This window comes from Bufo bufo, chromosome 1 (genome assembly GCF_905171765.1).
Source record: "Bufo bufo chromosome 1, aBufBuf1.1, whole genome shotgun sequence".
In the NCBI taxonomy this organism is placed as follows: Eukaryota; Metazoa; Chordata; class Amphibia; order Anura; family Bufonidae; genus Bufo; species Bufo bufo.
The window spans coordinates 177,209,109-177,232,525 of record NC_053389.1 but is presented as its reverse complement, the minus strand read 5'-3'; the positions used below and the strand labels follow the sequence as shown (position 1 = coordinate 177,232,525).

General features: G+C 44.9%; 1 protein-coding gene across 1 annotated transcript in view; it reads right to left on the bottom strand.

Moving 5' to 3' along the window:
• DNAAF3 (dynein axonemal assembly factor 3) overlaps positions 1 to 23,417 on the bottom strand; it is a 78,727-nt gene that overhangs the window by 7,230 nt on the left and 48,080 nt on the right. Inside the window, exons 6-9 of the mRNA XM_040432417.1 lie at positions 15,679 to 15,855; positions 15,413 to 15,535; positions 4,478 to 4,600; positions 974 to 1,193 (exon numbers count right to left, since the gene is read on the bottom strand). Of these exons, the coding sequence (XP_040288351.1) occupies positions 974 to 1,193; positions 4,478 to 4,600; positions 15,413 to 15,535; positions 15,679 to 15,855 (643 nt within the window). The remainder of the gene's footprint in view (positions 1 to 973; positions 1,194 to 4,477; positions 4,601 to 15,412; positions 15,536 to 15,678; positions 15,856 to 23,417) is intronic.

Below are 23,417 nucleotides of genomic sequence, written 5' to 3'. Positions count from 1 at the left end.
ACCGAATCAAAGGCCTTAGCAGTGTCCAGAGACGCCAAGGCCCATCTTCTCCCCCACTGAAGGCCTATTTGAGTAACCACTTGCACTCTACGAATGTTATCCGTTGTGGACCTACCAGGCAAGAATCCAGATTGATCCAGGTGAACAAGGTTTAGAATAACCCTGTTCAATCGATGTGCTAAAATCTTGGCCAAGATTTTGTAGTCCAAATTCAACAATGATATGGGTCTGTATGATCCACAATCAACTGGATCCTTGCCTGGTTTAAAGGAGTATCACAATGGCAGCCTCATACAGTGAAGGTGGCAAGACACCCTTCGAAAAGGAGTCATGATACATTTGTAGTAGAGGAGGAGCTAATTAGTCAACGTATCTAGAGTACACCTCTAGGGGTAGCCCATCTGGGCCAGGGGACTTCCCGTTCGCCAAGGACTTAATGGCCTCTAATATTTCCTGATCAGTTATAGGACCGTCTAGGGATTGAGCCATCTCATGAGAGAGTTTGGAGTGTTCTAGTTGCAAGTAATTAGAGACCGTCTCTGTAGTATAGTCTACTCGGGTCTCATACAGGTCCTGATAAAATTCCTGGAAACGGTGAGCTATGGCCTCCGGTTCCGTAACCACAATGCCCTCCTTGTCCCGTATACGTAATATAGCAGGAGAGGCCTGATTCTGATGAACAATATGTGCCAACAACCTGCTAGACTGGTTGCAGAGTTCAAAATAAGATTGCTTGGTAAAAAAAAATTTGCGATGGGCCTTCTCATGTAACAAAGTAAGGTATCGTCTACCTATTTGTAACCAGTCGTCTCTATTCTGAGTCGTTGGGTGCGTGACATACAACCTCTCCATCCTAGCGCATTCTGCAGCTAGATCTCAAACACCCCCTCAAGTACGCCTTCAGCGTCTCCCACACTAGTGACTTGTCTTTATAAGAGGCATGGTCGGACAAAAACAGTGATCTATGTCTTACTTGGGGCTTCACCACGCTTTTCATGATCCAGGTCTCCATTAGGTTTCTCACTGGATTCATCTTCTTGGATAGTGGTCTGGGCGACAAAACCATTGGGTGGAAAGGTACTGGCTCCTCCTTCACTGCCATTTTCATGTGGTGTAGGCAGAGAGTATTTCTGTCCGGTCACCAACTCGTGAAACATTGAGGTGATGTTGTATTGAGATAAGTCTTGAGCAGTCTGGGGGACAATAAAAGACATCTGGACTATGGTTGCATCCTTAAGAAATCCCTATGAAATACTTTAGACCTATGTAATGTAAAAATGGTTTACTGGAGAATCCAGAATTCTTGTCTATTCTGTATCCAATGAGAAGACCTGAATGCCAGATTAGCAGAACATTTTGCTTTTGAAAGGCTCATGGAATAGTTGATCCACTGTGTGCAAGACATGGCTGTCAGGGCATGCTGGGAATTGTAGTTTAATAAATCATAGAGGTTGGGTACCACAACCACTACTGCAAATGCAAACTCTATTTAGTACATAAGTCCAGGTCATAAGTTTAAGAGGAAACCACAACTTTTAAAAAGTTGGATAATAGGGCACTTGGACAAGAGCTGTCTTAGTAAGATACCCCCTTTAAGCAATGCCTTTACGCAAGGGCTCATGCACACGACCATTGTTGTTTTGCGATCCGTTGTTCCGTATCTAAATTTTTTCCCCCCTCTGCTATAAGTCCTCTTCCGTTATTCCATAAAACATATCCGTATGGTTTCCGTATGCGATGCGTTCGTTGCGGATTGGAAACGGAAACCGTAACTTAGTCACCAAACACATGAGCAATATGGGGTGGGCATAGCATTTCTACAGTATGGATCCGAAAAATACGGATGTGTTCCGTGTGCATTCCGCATTTTTTGCGGACCCACTGACTTGAATGGGGCCTCAGACCGTGATTTGCAGACAATAGGACATGCAATACTTTTTTACGGAATGCACACAGAGTACCTTCCGTTGTTTTTGCGGATCCATTGAAGTGAATGGTTCCGCATACGATCTGCAAAGAAACCGGAACGGAAGCGAAAGAAAATACGTTCATGTGCATGAGCCCTAATGCTGAGACCACTCATCCAGTCTACAACCAAAACAGAATTTTATTTTTGACAGGAGTGAGACTTAAAAAATTTCCCAAAAGTGTACATTGCCTTTATGCTTGCTTTTACTCAAATTGGGCTAAAAGTAATTTTTTCAATTGGTCTTTACAAACATGGGGTAAAAAAACATAGGGTTAAAAAAAAAAAAAAAATAACAAAAAAACACACAGTCTATTTGCAGACTACCCGTTTATTTTAGCCCAAAATGAGTAAAATTAAATCTAAAAAAAAAAAAAAAAAAAAAAGAAAGAATTGCCCTGAAGGTGTACATAGCCTTTAAAGTGCAAAGAAAAAAGGGGGTCAGTCAGCACATCCAAATGTGCAGGTACACTTCGCCATGGCTGAAAGCACAAAAGCAAAAACACAAACAAAATGCAATAATGCCATCATTAGAGAGGAGTGAATTTCATAATTTTAAATTTGTTCACGCTTCGTTTGGGGGTAAAAGCAGAATTGCGTTATGGATTCCGTTACCACGGACCATAATGCAATTCTATGACTGAATGCATAACTGAATGCCTTTAGAGGCATTCCGTTATTCATTCTGTCATAACAGAAGTCTATGGGCTGCAAAACGAATACGTCCCATTTCAGTTATGCAGGGGAGTCCTCTCCTGCATAACGGAAACGGGACGGATCCGTTTTGCAGCCCATAGACTTCTATTATGACGGAATGAATAACGGAATGCCTCTAAAGGCATTCCGTTATGCATTCAGTCATAGAATTGCATTATGGTCTGTGGTAAAGGAATTCATAACGCAATTCTGCTTTTACCAGCAAACGAAGGGTGAACGAATTTCATAATATGAAATTCACTTATCTCTAGCCATAATAGTTAAAGAAAATATACTGGTGAAAATGCTATGCTTATTATACATTTGTTCAAAATTATTTGTGCCCGTCTACCACGGTCAAGACAATCTCTATAGGACAGGAACCGGCAGACCCAGCATGCATGTGGAACCTGCATTCCCTGTATTTTCTGGTGGCCAATATGGCACCACAACAGGTAGTACTTAATGTAGGTTCCTGTCCTATAGAGATCGCCTTGATATTGGCGGACAGGCAAAACAAATTTTGTACAAAATATATTTGCCAAGAATCTCATATTTATAAAAGGAGCATAGTATTTGCACAAGTATATTCTCTTTAATGATCATGGCATTATTGTATTTTATTTGCGTTTGCAGAGTGACTGTTGCAGTGTGTTTGTTTTTGCTTCATAAGAGCATCTGCCACCATGATCAACCATATTAAACCATGTATACTGCATGTTTAGGCTACTTTCACACTTGCATTCAGAGCGGATCAGTCTGCTGTCTGCACAGACGGATCCGCTCCTATAATGCAGACGTTTGGATCCGTTCAGAACGGATCCGTCTGCATTATAGTTTAGAAAAAATTCTAAGTGTGAAAGTTGTTCAGACGGATCCGTCCAGACTTTACATTGAAAGTCAATGGGGGACGGATCCGTTTAAAAATTGAGCCATATAGTGTCAACTTCAAACGGATCCGTCCCCATTAACTTACATTGTAAGTCTGGACGGATCAGTTTGCCTCCGCAAGCAGCGTTCGGGTGTCCGCTTGCTGAGCGGAGGCTGAACGCTGCCAGACTGATTCATTCTGAGCGGATCCGCATCCACTCAGAATGCATTAGGGCAGTACGGATGCGTTCGGGGCGGCTTGTGAGCCCCTTCAAACGGAGCTCACAAGCGGAGCCCCGAACGCTAGTGTGAAAGTAGCCTTAGATTGCTCCAGCTGAGTGAAAGCCCCTCTTTCTTGCTGCACTGGATGTGCGGTTGCAGAGAAATTACTTTTATTATGCTAATTAGTTGTACACAGCACCACTTCGGCACATGCACAGTTCAGATCTCAGAGCAAGAACAGCCAAATTAGATTAACTGCGTATGCACAGATTGTACCACCGCTGGCGTGCACTCGAGATTCAGGGATCAGCAATGGGGATCAGTTGGGGGGAGGAAGTAAAGAGGTGCTCTGCAGGACTAGGCGTGCCCCTCTGTGCACCTTATTAGCCTAAAAAAGTATAAATTTATCTGCAACTGAACATCCCAAGCAGCAAGAGGGGTTATTGTACTCGGCATGATCAATCCTTTAGGGATTATGGTGACAGATGCTCTTTAAGTACATGTTTTTCTAGAGTTAATGGCAGGTCTGATTGAAATGTGGTCAACATTACAACCTGCATAACTGGTGATGAAATGCCAGATTGGCATACAGAGGGAACCCACATCTTATGCCCATCAGATTCCTTTAAGCAGCGCTTGACCTCTCTACAACAAAATAAAGAAGGTCTGCTGTAACAGAGACTATGCAAGTACAACTGGACCAAAATCTAATCTGTGGCCTACCTTTGTATACACACCATTAGCAGATTTCAACAAGCCCTTTTCTTCAGTTTCGATGCCATATGCGATGTAAGGACTGGTGGTGATATCTCCCCAGTATCCTCGAGCTCGTACCTTCCCGCATCTCTAGGAACCAAGAAGAAGTTTGCTGACAGAGCGCTCAGAGGATTACAAGCCCATCGTGTAGAGGTACTGCTGAAAGTACGGCACTCTTACATGAGTCCATGAACAGGGCAATGAGCAGGAACAAATCAGAAGTCATCCACTCTGTATGGAGATCAACAATTACAACTCATTCCCATACAGATTCATTGGTTGCTGGCAACGCATGCCTGTCCACACAGGGTAATGTGCTGCAAACAATGATTTTAGGTGCCACGTGAAAGATGGGCTCACCAATGAGCAAGCAACTGTTTGGTCATTGGATAATTGGTGCCGTCTTTATACAGGCAATTACTGGGAACAAGTGTCCTTCATAACAGTACAGGTCCTTGGCCCATATAAAAGGGTCCCTAAAGGTGGCCCTTCACTTCAGATTAATAGTCGCACAGTCTGGGTTGTCTTCTGGACACATGAAGGGAGGTGTACTTGCCTCGGCTTCATCTGGAGTCCACTTTTTCCACGAGATGGAGTGAAGGACTTTCAGTGCATGCACAGTGCGCCGATGGAGCTGAGGCAAGGAGGCAAGTATATTTTGCTTCACTGCACATGCCAGGGAGACATGGAGTCAGCCCACTGTCACTATTCACAGGAATGGTACCATTCAGGGGAGGAGGATTCAAATATTTTTTTCACAAAATTCAATATTACACAGTATCTAAAACCATGACATTAAAGCTATTAAAGAACAAAATTAGACAGTGATGGTGGTTTAGAGGATGTAACCAACTGACTGGTTCCCAGTCATCAGAAAATGACCCATTGTTGAAATCACATTTTAATATGTAACATATTATGACATTTTTGGTGTTGTTATTTTTTTCCATGTAAATCACTATATTTGAAACAAAAACCATAAAATCCTGCAGTTTTCACACTGGCCACTAGGCCTAATAACAGGCTCGACTTCTTGGTCTGTACAGATCACTTTACTGCAGTTACCTGCTCATCTGCCATTCTAATCCTGCCTGTAATGATAGCACCTCTGTGTATAGATAAGACGGGAGCCTCCATTCACAATGGGTGATTGTCAAAGCTCATCTATTCTTTCCTTGTACAATGACCTCTCAAATATATCACCAAAAATGTTAACTGCCAGATAACACCACATTTTTTAATTCCTGAACAAGATTAAGGGGGAGGCCATCTTGCCTGTGCTCTTCTTAACAGCATTTAGAAAGAATTAACAAAATTGCTTTATAGTAGCCCCATGGTCAAGAGGGGACAAATGGATAAGCTTTGCCAATTACCTACTGTGAATGGTGGATCCTGTCTTATCGGTCAGTCTAATCTTGCCTGTAATGATATCACCTCTGTGTAAACAGTTGAGTCCATATATATTGGACATGGACATAAAGTCCAGACTTTTAGCTTTCATTTGAGGGTATCTACATTAAAATTGGAAAAAGGGTTTAGGAGTTTCAGCTCCTTCACATGTGGCACCCCGTTTTTAAAGGGACCAAAAGTAATCAGACAATTAACTCAAAGGCTGTTTCATGGGCAGGTGTGGGCAATTATTTCATTTCATTCTCAATTAAGCACATAAAAGGCCTGGAGTTGATTTGAGGTGTGGTGCTAGCATTTTGAAGATTTTGCTGAGAAGTAAACATGCGGTAAAAGGAGCTCTACATGCAGGTGAAATAAGCCATCCTTCATCTGCAGAAACAGAAAAAAAACATCCAAGAAATTGCTACACATTTAGGAGTGGCAAAATCTACAGTTTGGTACATCCTGAGAAAGAAATAAAGCACTGGTGACCTCAACAATGCAAAAAGACCTGGACACCCACGGAAGACAACAGTGGTGGATGATGGCAGAATAATTACCATGGTGAAGAGAAACCCCTTCACAACAGCCAACCAAGTGAACAACACTCTCCAGGATATAGGCGTATCAATATCCAAATCTAAAGACAAGACTGCATGAAGGTAAATACAGAAGGTTCACTGCACGGTGCAGGCCACTCATCAGCCTCAAGAATAAGAAGGCTAGATTGGACTTTGCTAAAAAAAAATTATATATATATATATATATATATATATATATATATATATATATATATATATATATATAATAAATAAAAATAATAATAATAAATATTTATTATTATTTTATATTAATAATCTTAAAAATAAATTTAAAAAAAAGCACACTTCTGGAAGAATATTCTTTGGACAGATGAAACCAAGATCAACCTCTACCAGAATGATGGAAAGAAAAAAGTAATGGCGAAGGCCTGGTACAGCTCATGATCCAAACCATACCACGTCATCTGTAAAACACGGCGGAGGCAGTGATGGCTTGGGCATGCATGGCTGCCAGTGGCACTGGGTCCCTAGTGTTTATGGATGATGGGACACAGGACAGAAGCAGCCGGATGAATTCTGGGGTTTTCAGAGACATACTGTGTGCTCAAATCCAGCCAAACTGATTGTCCATCTGTATTTTGAAACGCCGACCAATGACCCAAAACATAAAGCCAAAGCAACCCAGGAGTTTATTAAAGCAAAGTGGGATATTCTAGAATGGCCAAGTCAGTCACCTGATCTGAACCCGATAGAGCATTTCACTTGTTAAAGACTAAACTTCAGACAGAAAGGCCCACAAAGAAACAGCAACTGAAAACAGCTGCAGTAAAGGCCTGGAAACACAGCGTCTGGTGATGTCCATGAGTTCAAGACTTCAGGCAGTCATTGCCAACAAAGGGTTTTCAACCAAGTATTAGAAAGTAACATTTTATTTACAAATGATTTAATTTGTCCAATTACTTTTCAGCCCCTGAAATGAAGGGATGGAGTTTAAAAGATGCTTTAGTTCCTCACATTTTGTGCAATCATTTTGTTCAACCCACTGAATTAAAGCTGAAAGTCTGAACTTCAACTGCATCCGACTTGTTTTGTTCAAAATCCATTGTGGTAAAGTACAGAACAAAAATTTGAAAAATGTTGTCTGTCCAACTATATATGGACCTAACTGTAGTTAAGACAAACACAGAAATGAAGTGGCAATTCTGGAGGAGCTGCTCAGCCCCTGACACTGTGGCGTGTCTTTTATTGGGGGAGCAGCCCGACCGCATGTGGACCGCAGTAATCGACTAACCCCAGCAAAATATGCATACAATGGAGGATGTCGACGCGGTCCACATGCACCACAAGAAGCAAACTACACAGAATGTAGCAAATAAACATATGAAACACAGAGAGGAAATGCACCAAACAGAAATGCTACTGACTATACTGGGAAGTCATAAATGCAGGTATTAAAAGCTGAGACTTTCGCCAATATGTTCCAGTCAGGAAAATATCGGAGCCCATCAATGCACCACGTCACGGTCACTCAGCATGGCAAAGGGTCCTAGCCGCTACTCTAACTATGGTGTGAACACGGTCTGGGGGTGATATAATTCAGCTCACAGCCAAGCCTCCACACAAAGGCCCAGCATGAATACTGTGGTAGTACAATGTGAATGAGCCCAGGCTGTGAGCCACACCTACACCTAACTGTAGATAAGCAGGTAACTGCAGTGAAGTGATCTGTGCAAACCAAGAAGTGGTGGCTATTATTAGGCTTAGGGCTCATGCACATAACTGTATGTCCTCCAAGACATGCGGTCCGTGAGCGGGCCATATGTCCCGGAGCGGCATTGATCATGCGCACGGGAGCGCACAGCATCATGGGTTACTATGATGCTGTGCGCATCGGGCCGCCCGCCGGACTATTGTCCTGCACTCATATGATCTTATGAGTGCGGGACAATAGCTCTATGGGCGGCCCGATGCAGACAGCATCATAGTAACCCATGATGCTGTGCGCTCCCGTGCGCATGATCAATGCCGCTCCGGGACATATGGCCTGCTCACGGACCGTACGTCTCGGAGGGCATAAGGTAGTGTGCATGAGCCCTTAGAGCAGCGGTTCTCAACCTAGGGGTCGCGACCCCTTTGGGGGTCGATCGGCCCTTTCTGGGGGGGTCGCCTGAGGCTTCCTATTGTGGGTCGCCCGCACAACGGCAGCGGCCCCTTATCCTCGCGCACAGGAAGTGATGTCCTGTCACTGCCTGTGCTTGAAGGAGCCTGACGTCTGGACGGGTAAGTCGCCTGTCTGCTGAGGTCCGAGTTTTTTCGTTAATGACATCGCCGCTGAGCACCACTGCCACCAATGATTTAATTGAGCCTGGCTAATTTTTTTTAATTATTTGGCTGAGCAAGGCTTAATTTATTTGGGGGGACATGAAGCACCGCTGATTTATTTATTTGGGGGACCCTGAGCACCATTGATTTATTTATTTGGGGGGGGGACCTGAAGCACCGCTGATTTATTTATTTGGGGGACCCTGAGCACCATTGATTTATTTATTTGGGGGAAACCTGATGCACCACTGATTTATTTATTTGGGGGTACCCTGAGCACCGCTGATTTATTTATTTGGGGGACCCGGAGCACTTCTGATTTATTTATTTGGGGGGGGACTTGAAGCACCACTGATTTATTTATTTGAGGGGTACCCTGAGCACCACTGATTTTTTTTTTTTTTTTGGGGGGGGGGGGTACTGTGAGCACCACTGAGTTATTTATTTGAGGGGTACTGTGCGCACCACTGATTTATTTTTTAGGGGGTATTTGTTGTTTATTATTTATTTTAAAGTTATTTATTTGGTTTACAAATATTTTGTATTTATGCTAAAGTTCTGTGGTTATGAATGAATTAGGGGTGCACCGAAATTTCGGCAGCCGAAAATATCGGCCGAAAATGTACCTAATCCATTTCGGCCGATATTGTTACATATCGGCCGAAAATATGGGGTGTGGGATTTGTCACCCACCATCTGCGGGCGGGCGCCGGGCGGTTTACTGCATCTTTATTTCACCTTGACGCTCCAGTAAGAACTCTGCAGGCAGAGCGGAGGGCGGCGTAACGTCACTTACTCACGTGACGCGCCTGCTCCGCCTCCTTCATTCATAAAGTGGGCGGAGCAGGTGCGTCACGTGAGTAAGTGACGTTACGCCGCCCTCCGCTCTGCCTGCAGAGTTCTTACTGGAGCGTGACGATTGTAAGGTAAAATAAAGATGCAGTGAGTGATGCTGTGAGCAGCAGGGCCGGGGCTGTTATGGGTAGGGGGATCGGTCTATGGCACTGCTATGGGGAGGGGGGATCTGTGCACTGTTATGGGGAAAGGGATCTGTGCACTGTTATGCCCATAACAGTGCACATATCCCCCCCCCTCCATAACAGCGCCACCCACAGATCCCCCTCTCCATAACAGCGCCACCCACACATCCCCCTCTCCATAACAGCGCCACCCACACATCCCCCTCTCCATAACAGCGCCACCCACAGATCCCCCTCTCCATAACAGCGCCACCCACAGATCCCCCTCTCCATAACAGCGCCACCCACAGATCCCCCTCTCCATAACAGCGCCACCCACAGATCCCCCTCTCCATAACAGCGCCACCCACAGATCCCCCTCTCCATAACAGCGCCACCCACAGATCCCCCTCTCCATAACAGCGCCACCCACAGATCCCCCTCTCCATAACAGCGCCACCCACAGATCCCCCTCTCCATAACAGCGCCACCCACAGATCCCCCTCTCCATAACAGCGCCACCCACAGATCCCCCTCTCCATAACAGCGCCACCCACAGATCCCCCTCTCCATAACAGCGCCAATCATTAAAAAAAAAGTATTTTAAAAGTATTTGGGCAAAAAGGCAGTTTCGGTTTCGGTTTTCGGTCAAGGGCATCCTGAATTTTCGGTTTCGGACCAGAATTTTCATTTCGGTGCACCCCTAGAATGAATACTTGTGTATTTGAATTAACATTTGGTGTATTGGTGTCTGTGCGTGTTTTTGGTGGGACATCATAACAGTAGCAAAATTAGTTATGACGTAGCAAGGAAAAAAATTTAATGGTTGGGGGTCACCACAACATGAGGAACTGTATTAAGGGGTCACGGCTTTAGAAAGGTTGAGAACCACTGCCTTAGAGGCTAGTGTGAAAATGTCAGGATTTTATGTTCTTTGTTTAGCTATAGATCTTGACATGGAAAATTAAAAATATCAAATTCTTTAGAAATATGTTAAACATACAAACATGGTTTAAACAATAGGTCATTTTCTGATGACACATTTCCTTTAATAACAGTTCAAGCAAGATGTCCGCCCCCATAATCATGTTCAGAAAAATAAATAAAAAATCTGCAATCTGAAAGTAAAAGGAGATTAGAACAAAAAGGATGTGTGTTACTATATGGTTTTAACTGGCAGAAAAAAAAGTTTTGGGGGTGACCCATTTACTGTAAACAAGTCTGCACACGTGTAAAAGGGCTCAGACGGAATCCGTACGTATTCCAGCGAGCAGACGGGAACAGCCTGCAGTCTGTATACTGACATCCAGTAATCATTCAAATGAATGCAAAGTGGAATATATTTAGTGCAGCAGATAAACGAGCTGCAGTGTCTTAATGTGCCCCTGAAGAGTCGCTGAAGGGTCCTGATAATCAGCCTCATTTTCCCAGTCAATGAAGATAATTTGGTCTCTGGGAAGATCCAGGTCTCCTAGAAAACGCCATCTAATCACAAAACTGATTAGGACTCCAGAACTACAAGAGGCTATTACTGCTCTGAAAAGGGGCCGGAATGGATTGAAAGTAACAAAGACGACTAAAACGGCCATTAAAGGGAGTGGCTCTGCTAGATTTTTCTTATAAATTAAAGCCACCGACATATTCCTTTTTTTCTATTTTTTTTTATTGCAATTCTAAGGGCAGCCAACTTGCTTGAACTGCTCCTCTGAATAGCCATCCAGGAACTTGCTTTACAGCAGACACATGGACAGAATGAGCCATGGGTATGATCTGTGTCATGTACAAGGACTATGCAGGGGGAAGGAAGGAGAAGAAGTGAGCCATCATCTATGGTCAATGGTGTGATCCACTTCCAGCGTTCTAAGAGAGGTGCTACCTTGACAGCAGACATGCAGTACCGTATGTGAAACCAATGCAGCCGCATAGGTATCCTGCAAGCAAAGATGTCCACTGCTACTTACAACTAGCATGGAGGGGATTCTGGAGCACCATGAATGAGGTGTTCTATGGCTAGTACTCCACCATCAGCAAATTAGTACTTGGAAATCAAGGAGCCCATACACTGTTCTTGTTGTCACTAAGGTTTCATTTAGTGTGACATCACAATGGGCGGGGTTGCAGTCAGCCACGCTGCAGTGACATCACAAGTGGGCTTTCACCCAGTTGGGTTGCAGTGGAAAAAAAATCCACAGGGAAGGGGGAGGGGTTGTTTCATCCAGCCAGTTTGTAGTGACATTTCCCTGGGCGGCTGTGACATCACACATGGGTTTCACTCCGCCAAGATGCAGCGACATCACAAGTATCACAAGTGGGTTTCAGTCTGGTAAACAGCCGTCAGCTTCTGTGACATCACATAAGTGTTAAAGTCACCTGCTACCTTTCATTGCAATCCTGCCAGATTATGAGATGAGAGGACTAATGTGATCTCTACAGAACAGGAAGGGTCAGCCTATTATGAGGCTCAGTGGTCATCATTCTGGACTATGCAAAATAACCGTGGAGCCCGAGTTATGGGTCTTCAACACAGTGAAAGTCAGATATCCCTCAAAGGAAGGAAAACCAAGCAAAGGGGTGTCCTCATTATAGAGATCACCAGATCCACCATATTAAACGGGTTAACCCATAACTAATGTAAAAAATTAAAATCAGACATCATATAGTACATGAAACTCTTTCTAACACAGCTAGAACCAGCCCTGTACCACATATGGATCCAGAGATCTCCCCATTCATTGCTCTGCTAGATTTATATCAGCTCAGGGGGCGTGTCGTTTCTGCTGCAGCTAAGGGGGCGTGTCCATGCTCTCCCTCAGGAGGCAGTCGAAGGATGAAACTGAGCATGTGCAACCTTCTCCGTGAGCATGTCATAGAAATAAGAAAAAAAAAAAAATGCAGGTGGCGCTATACAGATACATTTTATTGAATAACTCAGTGGCTATGCTACATTTTTTATTACATGCAATTACAAAAGTATTCAGATCTAGGCACTGGTTTGAAAACTGTAAAATATTTTTCGTGGGACAACCCCTTTAAGTGGCTCCTATGTCAAGATCCTGTTCTTTTACAATTCTGAAGGAAGTGACAGAGGAAGACCTAAGCCAGTCATCCATCCACAGACAGCTGTTTCGGGGTGTTGCTTCTCAGTGAGGAGTAGGATTCTGGCTAACATCATTCTGGACTCTCCTCTAAGTGCCAAAACAAACAGCATCTTTGTATACACGGCTCCGATTCAGGCAGACTCAAGCAACCTTGTATTACTTGGTCAGCCATTCATCCGAGTGGCTGCCATATACTACTTCATGTTTCATGTAGGAGTCGCTGGAGAGAACTTGCTTGGACTGACTGTCTTCCACCAGCAAAAGATGCAGCATTTTTAAAGGGAATGAGCATATTCTGGAGAAACCACCTGTAGAGTGAGCTTTAGCGTAGAGTAGGCCATTATCCCTGCCATGGTTGTTTGAGACATCCTGCTTCACTTAGTTTTTGGCGCAGAAATAATGCCACAACTGACTGCACTGACGACAACTACAAGCAGAGCCGGCGTCATACCCGGGCAAGTGCCGGGACCTAATGCTCCTGGGGGGGGGGCCCACTGAGCTGCTATGAGCACTTCCATCAATACAGATGGAAGCTCTCATTGCTGTCATTTTACTTATGCAGTACCCCTTTGGTGGGCCCTCTGAGTCACATGAGGCCGGCTGCTGCAGAGACTCTACACAGGACATGCTGACTGAGGAGAGAGACCGGCAGGGCTGGAGCAGAAGTGTGAACACAGGTTGTCAGAGAGTCTGCACTGTGAGGGCTGGAGCAGAAGTGTGAACACAGGTTGTCAGAGAGTCTGCACTGTGAGGGCTGGAGCAGAAGTGTGAACACAGGTTGTCAGTGAGTCTGCACTGTGACTGTCTCTTCTCTGTGGTCTCCTTTCTTCCCTCATATATCCAGAGCTCCTGTTCCACCCTCCTATCTCTGCCCTGCACAGACCTCCTGCCACTACTTGTTGTATGAATCCCCCTCAGAGCCCCTTCCACCTACTTGCTGTGTCCACCCCTCCTGTCCATCCAGGGCCCCTGTCTCACTCCTCTGCCTCATTATGGTGGCATCTAAACCGCATTCACCATAAGGACCTTCTAACGTCACAGGGTCATGTGACTATTCCCCCCACCCAGTACTGTGCCCCTCTATACCCTGCATTGTGCCCTCTTACCACACCCTGTACAGTTCCCCTAGTCATTCCCTGTATTGTGCCCTCTTATACCCTTTTATCTGGTCATTGTATGGAGGTGTTATCAATGTATGGCGGTGGTATCTAATAAATGGATGGCCATAACTGTATCCCTTTCCCTGCCCACGCCATCCTTTTTTAGACCCAGCATGAGTGGGAAAAGATACAGATTGCGGTGCTAAGGACCTTTGCGCCACATCTGTGTCAGAAATATGCCTAATATAGACGTATTTCTATATAATAAATGACCCCCTAATTGTATTATTATTCGGGTTAGGGCTAATATCTTTATATTATATAGATTCTAGAGTATTATACTGTGCCGTGTATTTCCCAGTAGAAAATGATCCTTGGGAAACCCAGTCCTCATCCCTGACCACCAGGACCAGGTAGCGCTCTGTCAGTACATGGCGGCCTCCCCTCTCCACCACGCTGCTCTGCTGTGTACTGGCGCTTATTCTGACACTAAGGCTGGTTTCACATCCCATTTGTGCTATCCATTTAATCCATACCAAAAATGTATACATTAACAGATACCTCAGACTGATGCCGTACAGTGGCATCCGTTCACCATACAGTTCCATGGTAGAATTTTTTTTTTTTTTATACGTTAACGTATGTATTTTTTGTGGAGTGCTGCACATTTGTATACATCAAACCGATAGGAAAAACATTATGTGAACCCACTGGGGGGACAGGGGCATACTAAAATTTGCTGTGGGGCCCAGTCAGTTCTAGCTACATCACTGCACAGCTCCTTCTCTCCTCCAGGCCCGGGCCAGCGGTGACGTCATGACGTGTGTCTCACTGCTGCAGTGGGCCTGAGGAGAGAAGGAGCGCAGGGAGATGTGGTTAGTGAATGACAGGACCGCCGGCTTCCCTGCGCTCCAGCAATGATAGGTATGCGAGGGGGCCACTGGGGGGTCATTACACTGTGAGGGCCCCTTACACAATATAATGACCCTCAGTGCCCCCCATTTAGTATAATGATCCCTATTGACCCTCCATTTAGTATAATGACCACCAGAGCCCCCATTCAATATAATGACCCCCAGTGCCCCCTCCATACAGTATAACCCCCAGTGTGGGGGCGACTGGGGGTCATTATTCTGAATGGAGGGCCACTGTGGGGTCATTATACTGTGAGGGCCCTTTACATAGTATAATGACCCCCAGTGTCCCCCATTCAATATAATGACCCCCAGTTCCCCCTCCATACAGTATTCTCCCAGTGTGGGGGGCGACTGGGGGTTATTATTCTGAATGGAGGGCCGCTGTGGGGTCATTATACTGTGTGGGGCCACTAGTGGTCATTATACAGTATGGAAGCCACAGGGGGACATGTAAAAAAATGCCTCAAGGGGGCCCACTGGGATTTATCGCCCAAGGGCCAACATGAGCCTGGAGCCGGCCCTGACTACAAGGCACTACATGAAACCAGCACTGATAATATTAATGGCATACTTACATGTGTCACAGTCATATGAGAAGCCAGAGTTTTATTAGGGACATCATAGATTCCTTCACGTATCATAAATGCAACACCTTTCTCTCTCCAGCGATTGTAATCCGTGGCGCTGATCATTGCTGCCTGCAAGACATTGCTTGGTCACTTAACTACATGAAGCAACAAAGGAATGGGCACATCTAGAACTCAAAATGTCAATTCCACTTCCACACTAATGGGATGAATGGAACTAGACTGAAGCTGAGCTAATAAAACTAGATACTCACTCCTCGGTCATGCAGTTTCATATTTAAATCCCAGTCATAAGCTCCTCTCCTGGAGTCGTAGCGTTTGCCCAAAAACTGACGGTTCTTTACGTCCCAGTATCGGTCAATGGGGAAGAGCTTAGGTTCGGGTGTCCGCCAGAACTTAAAGATGTATTCCAGTTCATCCCTTTCTTTAAACTGCGAAGTCAAGAGGAATAAATGTCTTATAAAACATAAGCATTGAAAAGTTGAGAAGTTAGGGCCTTTTAACCTGGGCCGATGGAGAAGGCAATGATCTGGAAAAAGCCAGGCAATGATCGAGAATGAGGAACGTTCATATTCCCGATCATTGCCTCCTTGTTTGCTCATTTACAGTGATGCTTGAAAGTTTGTGAACCCTTCAGTACTTTCTACTTTTCTTTATAAAATTTGACTTAAAACTGTCAGATTTACTTAATTTTCCTAAAAGTAGATAAAGATAACCAAATCAAAAGAAAGGAGTCAAAATATTAGACCTGGTCATTTATTTATTGAGGAAAATAATCCAATATCACATGCCTGAGTGCTAAAAGTATGTGATTATTTAGGCCTCTTTCACATGGGCGTCATGTTTTAGGGCCGGATAAGATGCGGGTGCGTCGCGGGAAAATGCACAATTTTTCCGCGCGAGTGCAAAACATTTTAATGCGTTTTGCACACGCGTGAGAAAAATCAGCATGTTTGGTACCCGAACTTGTTCACAGAAGTACAGGTTTGGGATCGGTGTTATGGTTATAAGGGAAAATAAATAGCATTCTTAATACAGAATGCTTAGTAAAATAGGGCTGGAGGGGTTAAAAAAAAATAATAATTAACTCACCTTAAGCCACTTGTTCGCGCAGCCCGGCTTCTCTTTCTTCAGGACCTGGTAAAGGACCTTTGATGACATCACTGCGCACATCACATGGTCCATCACTTGATCAATCACAATGGTGACTGACCATGTGATGAGTGCAGTGACGTCACCACAGGTCCTTTTCCTACTGCACAGCAAAGATGAAGACAGAAGAGAAGCCGGGCTGCGCGAACAAGTGGATTAAGGGGAGTGAAATTATTTTTTTATTTTTAACCCCTCCAGCCCTATTTTACTAAGCATTCTGTATTAAGAATGCTATTTGACCTTATAACAATGTTATAAAGATCAGGTCCCCATCCCGATCGTCTCCTAGCAACCGTGCGTGAAAAAAATAAAATAAAAAAATAAATAAATAAAAATTTGCACCGCATCCGCACTTGCTTGCGATTTTCACTTCTATGGGGCCTGCGTTGTGTGAAAAACGCACAGTAGAGCATGCTGCGATTTTCACGCAACGCACAAGCGATGCGTGAAAATCACCGCTCATGTGCACAGCCCCATAGAAATGAATGGGTCCGGATTTAGTGCGGGTGCAATGCGTTCACCTCACACATTGCACCCACGCAGAAATCTCGCCCGTGTGAAAGAGGCCTTAGGATTAGCAGATAATTTGAAGGTGAAATTAGAGTTAGGAGTTTTATATCAATGGGATGACAATCATGTGTGAGATCTACCAACTATCAAGCGTCAAGTCTTATCGCTCATCTTCACAAAACATTTGTGGAAGTGTATCATGGCACAATCAAAGGAGATTTTTAAAGACCTCAGAAGAAGAGTTGTTCAGGGCCGGCGCTTCCATATAGGCAAGGGGGGCAATTGCCCCCAGGCCCCCGAGTCCTTAGGGGCCCCCAAGCCCACCACCCGACACCGGCAGGTCACAGGGAGATAAGCGCTTCCATTGTGGAAGCGCTCATCTCCATAGTCATCTGTATCGCCGTCCTCAGGACAGGGATACAGATGGCTGTGCTGTGGGGCAGGGGAGGGAGAGGAGTCTCCCTTCCCTGTTCCACTGATAGGCGGCGCGATGACGTCATCGCGCCACCTGAGCCGTACAGCGTGGGACACAGGCCGGAAGAGGCCTGCATCGCATCGCTGTGTGATGGAGGTAAGCATAAGTGTTTATTTATTTTTTAAATAACGGACTGTTACTGCCACATGGGGGGAGCGGGAGGCACTTGATACTGGCACATGGGGGTGTGGGTGGGGGGGTTTGGCACTGGATACTGGCACATGGGGGGGGTTGGCACTTGATACTGGCACATGGGGGGGTTGGCACTTGATACTGGCACATGGGGGGTTGGCACTTGATACTGGCATATGGGGGGCATGGAGAGGCACTTGTTACTGGCACATGGGGGGCATGGAGAGGCACTTGTTACTGGCACATGGGGGGGAAGAGAGGCACTTGTTACTGGCACATGGTGGGTGGAAGAGAGGCACTACTGGCACATTATTATGGGGCACTATGGGGGCTTCTACTGATGCCACAAAGAAGGGGTATTTTATATGGGGGGCTCTGTGTGGTACTAGTATTATCTGTTTCTGCAGTATAGTATTGGGGAGCACAGTGGCACAGTATTGGGGGTAGTAGGATGATTTGTCCAGAAGATGGGAGGATGATGGAAAAGTAAGCTCAGATTTTTTATTTTTTTGTCAAACTGCAGAGACGGAAAATGGTGACAAAATGGTGGTCTTGTCTGAAGGTCTGAAAGGAGAAGATGAGGACAGAGAACATGTACATCAAAGGAGACATCACTGGATGTAAGAGGTATGGGGCGCTGTATTTCTGTAGTGATGGGGGGAGACGTTAAAGTCAGCAAGTGTCATGTGGGGGGGGGGGGGGGGGCCCTTATTGTTTTTCGCCCCAGGGCCCCATTTCACCTAGAACCGGCCCTGGAGTTGTTGATACACATTAGGCTGGGAAAGATTACAAAACCATCTGTAAAGAGTTTGAACTACACCAATCCACAGACAGATTGTGTACAAATGGGGGAAATTCATTATTACCCTCCCCAGGAGTGGCCGATCAATAAAGATCATGCCAAGAGCAAGGTGTGTAACAGTCCCAAGGAAGCCTCTAAGCAATTGAAGACCTCTCACATTAGCGAAGGTTAAGGTCCTTGAGTCAACCATCAGGAGGACGCTGAACACAGTTGTGGATGGCAGGATTGCAAGGAGAAAGACAGAAGGCTATTGGAACAATGGTTTTGTGGACAGATGAGACCAAAAGAGACCAAAAAGTTCTATGCTTTGAGAAAGGAAACCACCGTATTCCAGCATAAAACGTCATCCCATCTGTGAAACACAGTGGTGGTGGCAATAGTATAATGGTTTGGGCCTGTTTTTCTGCATCTGGGCCAAGGCGGCTTGCCATCATTGATGGAACAATGAATTCTGAATTATACCAGCAAATTCTAAAGGAAAACATCAAAACATCTGCTCGTGAGCAGACTCAAAAGAATGTGCGTCATGCAGGAAGACTACAATCCTAAATACACAAGACATTATACCAAAAGATAATACTGATGAACTATCCTCAGGATAGGTCCGGATCAGCTGTTTGAGAAGGCACCGATGCTCTGGTGAGCGCTGTGGCCTTCTTCGTGCTCACCAAGCACAGCGCCGTACATTGTATAGCGGCTGTGCTTGTTGTCGCAGGTCAGCCCCATTCAGTTCAATCTGACGGAGCTGCGCTTAGGCCACGTGACTGATAAATGTGCAGTCACTCAGCCTAGGAAAAGCTCAGAAAAGGCTGTGGCACTACTGTGAGCACCGCTGCCTTCTCAAACAGCTGATTGGTGAGGCCCCGGGTGTCAGACCCTGACCGTTCAGATACTGATGACCTATCCAGAGTATACAGTCAGGTCCATAAATATTGGGACATCTACACAATTCTAACATTTTTGGCTCTATACACCACCACAATGGATTTAAAGTGAAACGAACAAGATGTGCTTTAACTGCAGACTGTCAGCTTTAATTTGAGGGTATTTACATCCAAATCAGGTGAACGGTGTAGGAATTACAACAGTTTGCATATGTGCCTCCTACTTGTTAAGGGACCAAAAGAAATGGGACAGAATAATAATCGTAAATCAAACTTTCACTTTTTAATACTTGGTTGCAAATCCTTTGCAGTCAATTACAGCCTGAAGTCTGGAACACAGACATCACCAGACACTGGGTTTTATCCCTGGTGATGCTCTGCCAGGCCTCTACTGCAACTGTCTTCAGTTCCTGCTTGTTCTTGTGGCATTTTCCCTTCAGTTTTGTCTTCAGCAAGTAAAATGCATGCTCAATCGGATTCAGGTCAGGTGATTGACTTGGCCATTGCATAACATTCCACTTCTTTCCCTTAAAAAACTCTTTGGTTGCTTTTGCAGTATGCTTTGGGTCATTGTCCATTTGCACTGTGAAGCGCCATCCAATGAGTTCTGAAACATTTGGCTGAATATGAGCAGATAATATTGCCCGAAACACTTCAGAATTCATCCTGCTGCTTTTGTCAGCAGTCACATTATCAATAAATACAAGAGTACCAGTTCCATTGGCAGCCATACATGCCCACACCATGACACTACCACCACCATGCTTCACTGATGAGGTGGTATGCTTAGGATCATGAGCAGTTCCTTTCCTTCTCCATACTCTTCTCTTCCCACCACTCTGGTACAAGTTGATCTTGGTCTCATCTGTCCATAGGATGTTGTTCCAGAACTGTGAAGGCTTTTTTAGATGTCGTTTGGCAAACTCTAATCTGGCCTTCCTGTTTTTGAGGCTCACCAATGGTTTACATCTTGTGGTAAACCCTCTGTATTTTCTCTGGTGAAGTCTTCTATTGATTGTTGACTTTGACACACATACACCTACCTCCTGGAGAGTGTTCTTGATCTGCCCAACTGTGGTGAAGGGTGTTTTCTTCACCAGGGAAATAATTGTTCCCTAATAAGAATGTTCCAAACAGTTGTTTTGGCCACGCCTAATGTTTTTGCTATCTCTCTGATTTATATTTTTTTTTTTTCAGCCTAATGATGGCTTGCTTCACTGATAGTGACAGATGGCCGATTATTGATTCCGCTACTACGGACCACAACGGAATTCGGAATCCATATCGGGATTCTCCGCTAACCGGAAGCCGAACTTTAGACGCCGAACTTAAAACAGAAGTTCGCTCAACACTAGTTATCAATACTGTACTCCCGGAAAAGGACTATAAAGAAGAACTATCACTTCTCCCGTCTAGTTCATTATCCACTGCCATTCCCCAGAAGAATAAATGCTCCCAAATTACAAGGGGGATGCAAATACTAAATCAGACATGTCAGGAGAGGGGACAGGTCCTCCTCAAATGTATCTTTGAGTAACCTTTTAGTAGCCAAACTGTATGATTACTAAAAAATAATTTGCAAAGTGCATTCATACAAAAACAGAAAAAAATAAAAAAGCAAACACAATGGAGAAGATTTATGAACCTGCCTGAAAGACAGACTGTCCATAGCAACCAATCACAGCTTTCATTTTGTATTTGACTCTTGAAAAAATTTTTAATAAAGCTGCGTTGTAATTGGTTGCCATGGGCGGCAAAGTCTCTTTTAGACAGTTTTCCGAATAAATCATAAAAGGACTACATTCCACAGGTAGGTCCACACCTTCTGGATTTGCTGATGATTTTACCTGCAGACTTCTGGGGGTAACATCCACAGCAATATCCATTAGCAGTTACAAGTCTCATCAATATGCTGCAGACTGCCCTGTAGTGCGGGTGTTCTCATCTGCAGCATGTCAATTGCTGTGGTTGATTTTCCCCCCTTCTGAATGGATTGGGGTGAATTCTGCTGTGGTTATGCCATGGAAAAACTGCTTGTAAATCACTGTTCGGTACTTCCTGAATTATCGAGTTACAACAGTGACACCTACTGGCATCGGTCAGCGGGGTCCGTCGTGGTCATTCTTCATCAGTTGCAATGGAATGGCTGACCATTACAGTTTTATCTGTTTATGTAATAGGAAATCATACAAATTTCTAATATGTACACATTTAAAATTCTGCCTACATACCTCTGATATCAGGCAGTGGCCCCCATATGCAGTATATGATATAGCCCATGTATCAGTCCTGTGTAATGTACCCATGGCATCAGTTATGTGACACATCATATAATCCCTGATATTCAGTAGATAAGTGGTACATGACATACATGCGCTGGGTCAGCACACAGCACACACCCATGTGATAAATAAATAGGACTAGCGGTGGAAGAGTGATTTTATTGTGGTTATTACAGCTAGTACATTACTGTGTATTAGCCTGCCTCTAGGAGATTATAGAAAATGGCTGCCTGTCTGTAGGTGATGTTTTCATGTTAATATTTAGTGTTAAAACAAAAAACAAACACACACCTGCTTCTACATGGGCACCAACTGACAGGTGGATATAGGTCTGATCAAAATTTTAAAAACCGCAGCGCACGGTAGCTGCTTGTGGACTGATATTCCAGTTGATTACATTTATGTAGAGAATAGAATGTTGAACAATTTTCTAATATACAAAGGGGAGGGATTTATGAAAACTGGTGTTAAGTAGAACTGGCTTAGTTTCACATAGCAACCAATCAGATTTTACCTTTCATTTTCCAAAGGAGCTGTAAAAAAGAAAAGGTGGAATCGGATTGGTTTCATAAATCCCTCCCCTTTGTATATTAGAAAATTGTTCAACATTCTATTCTCTACATAAATAATCAACTGGCATAGCAGTCCAGAAGCAGCTTCCGTGCGCTGCGGTTTGAGTCTACATCCCATTGCTCCCAGTTATCAGCCATCTCTGGCTGGATGACATGCTGCTCCCATATGGTTCGCTCTAAGAAAATGTTAGGCATTTCCCTTCTTTAGACAAGGTGACAAATACAAACATCAAGCTTTGGTTCTTGTACTATGCATGTGTACAGTATACCCCGTGTCTAGGCCCTGCATGTCTACAGGAGACCCCATGTCTAGGCCTTGCATGTGTACAGGATACCCCCGTGTCTAGGCCTTGCATGTGTACAGGATACCCCCGTGTCTAGGCCTTGCATGTGTACAGGATACCCCCGTGTCTAGGCCTTGCATGTGTACAGGATACCCCCGTGTCTAGGCCTTGCATGTGTACAGGATACCCCCGTGTCTAGGCCTTGCATGTGTACAGGATACCCCCGTGTCTAGGCCTTGCATGTGTACAGGATACCCCCGTGTCTAGGCCCTGCATGTGTACAGGATACCCCCCGTGTCTAGGCCCTGCATGTGTACAGGATACCCCCGTGTCTAGGCCCTGCATGTGTACAGTATACCCAGTGTCTAGGCCCTGCATGTGTACAGTATACCCAGTGTCTAGGCCTTGCATGTGTACAGGATACAGTGTCTAGGCCCTGCATGTGTACAGTATACCCAGTGTCTAGGCCCTGCATGTGTACAGTATACCCAGTGTCTAGGCCCTGCATGTGTACAGTATACCCAGTGTCTAGGCCCTGCATGTGTACAGGATACCCCCGTGTCTAGGCCCTGCATGTGTACAGGATACCCCCGTGTCTAGGCCTTGCATGTGTACAGGATACCCCCGTGTCTAGGCCCTGCATGTGTACAGGATACCCCCGTGTCTAGGCCCTGCATGTGTACAGGATACCCCCGTGTCTAGGCCTTGCATGTGTACAGGATACCCCCGTGTCTAGGCCCTGCATGTGTACAGGATACCCCCGTGTCTAGGCCCTGCATGTGTACAGGATACCCCCGTGTCTAGGCCCTGCATGTGTACAGTATACCCAGTGTCTAGGCCCTGCATGTGTACAGTATACCCAGTGTCTAGGCCCTGCATGTGTACAGTATACCCAGTGTC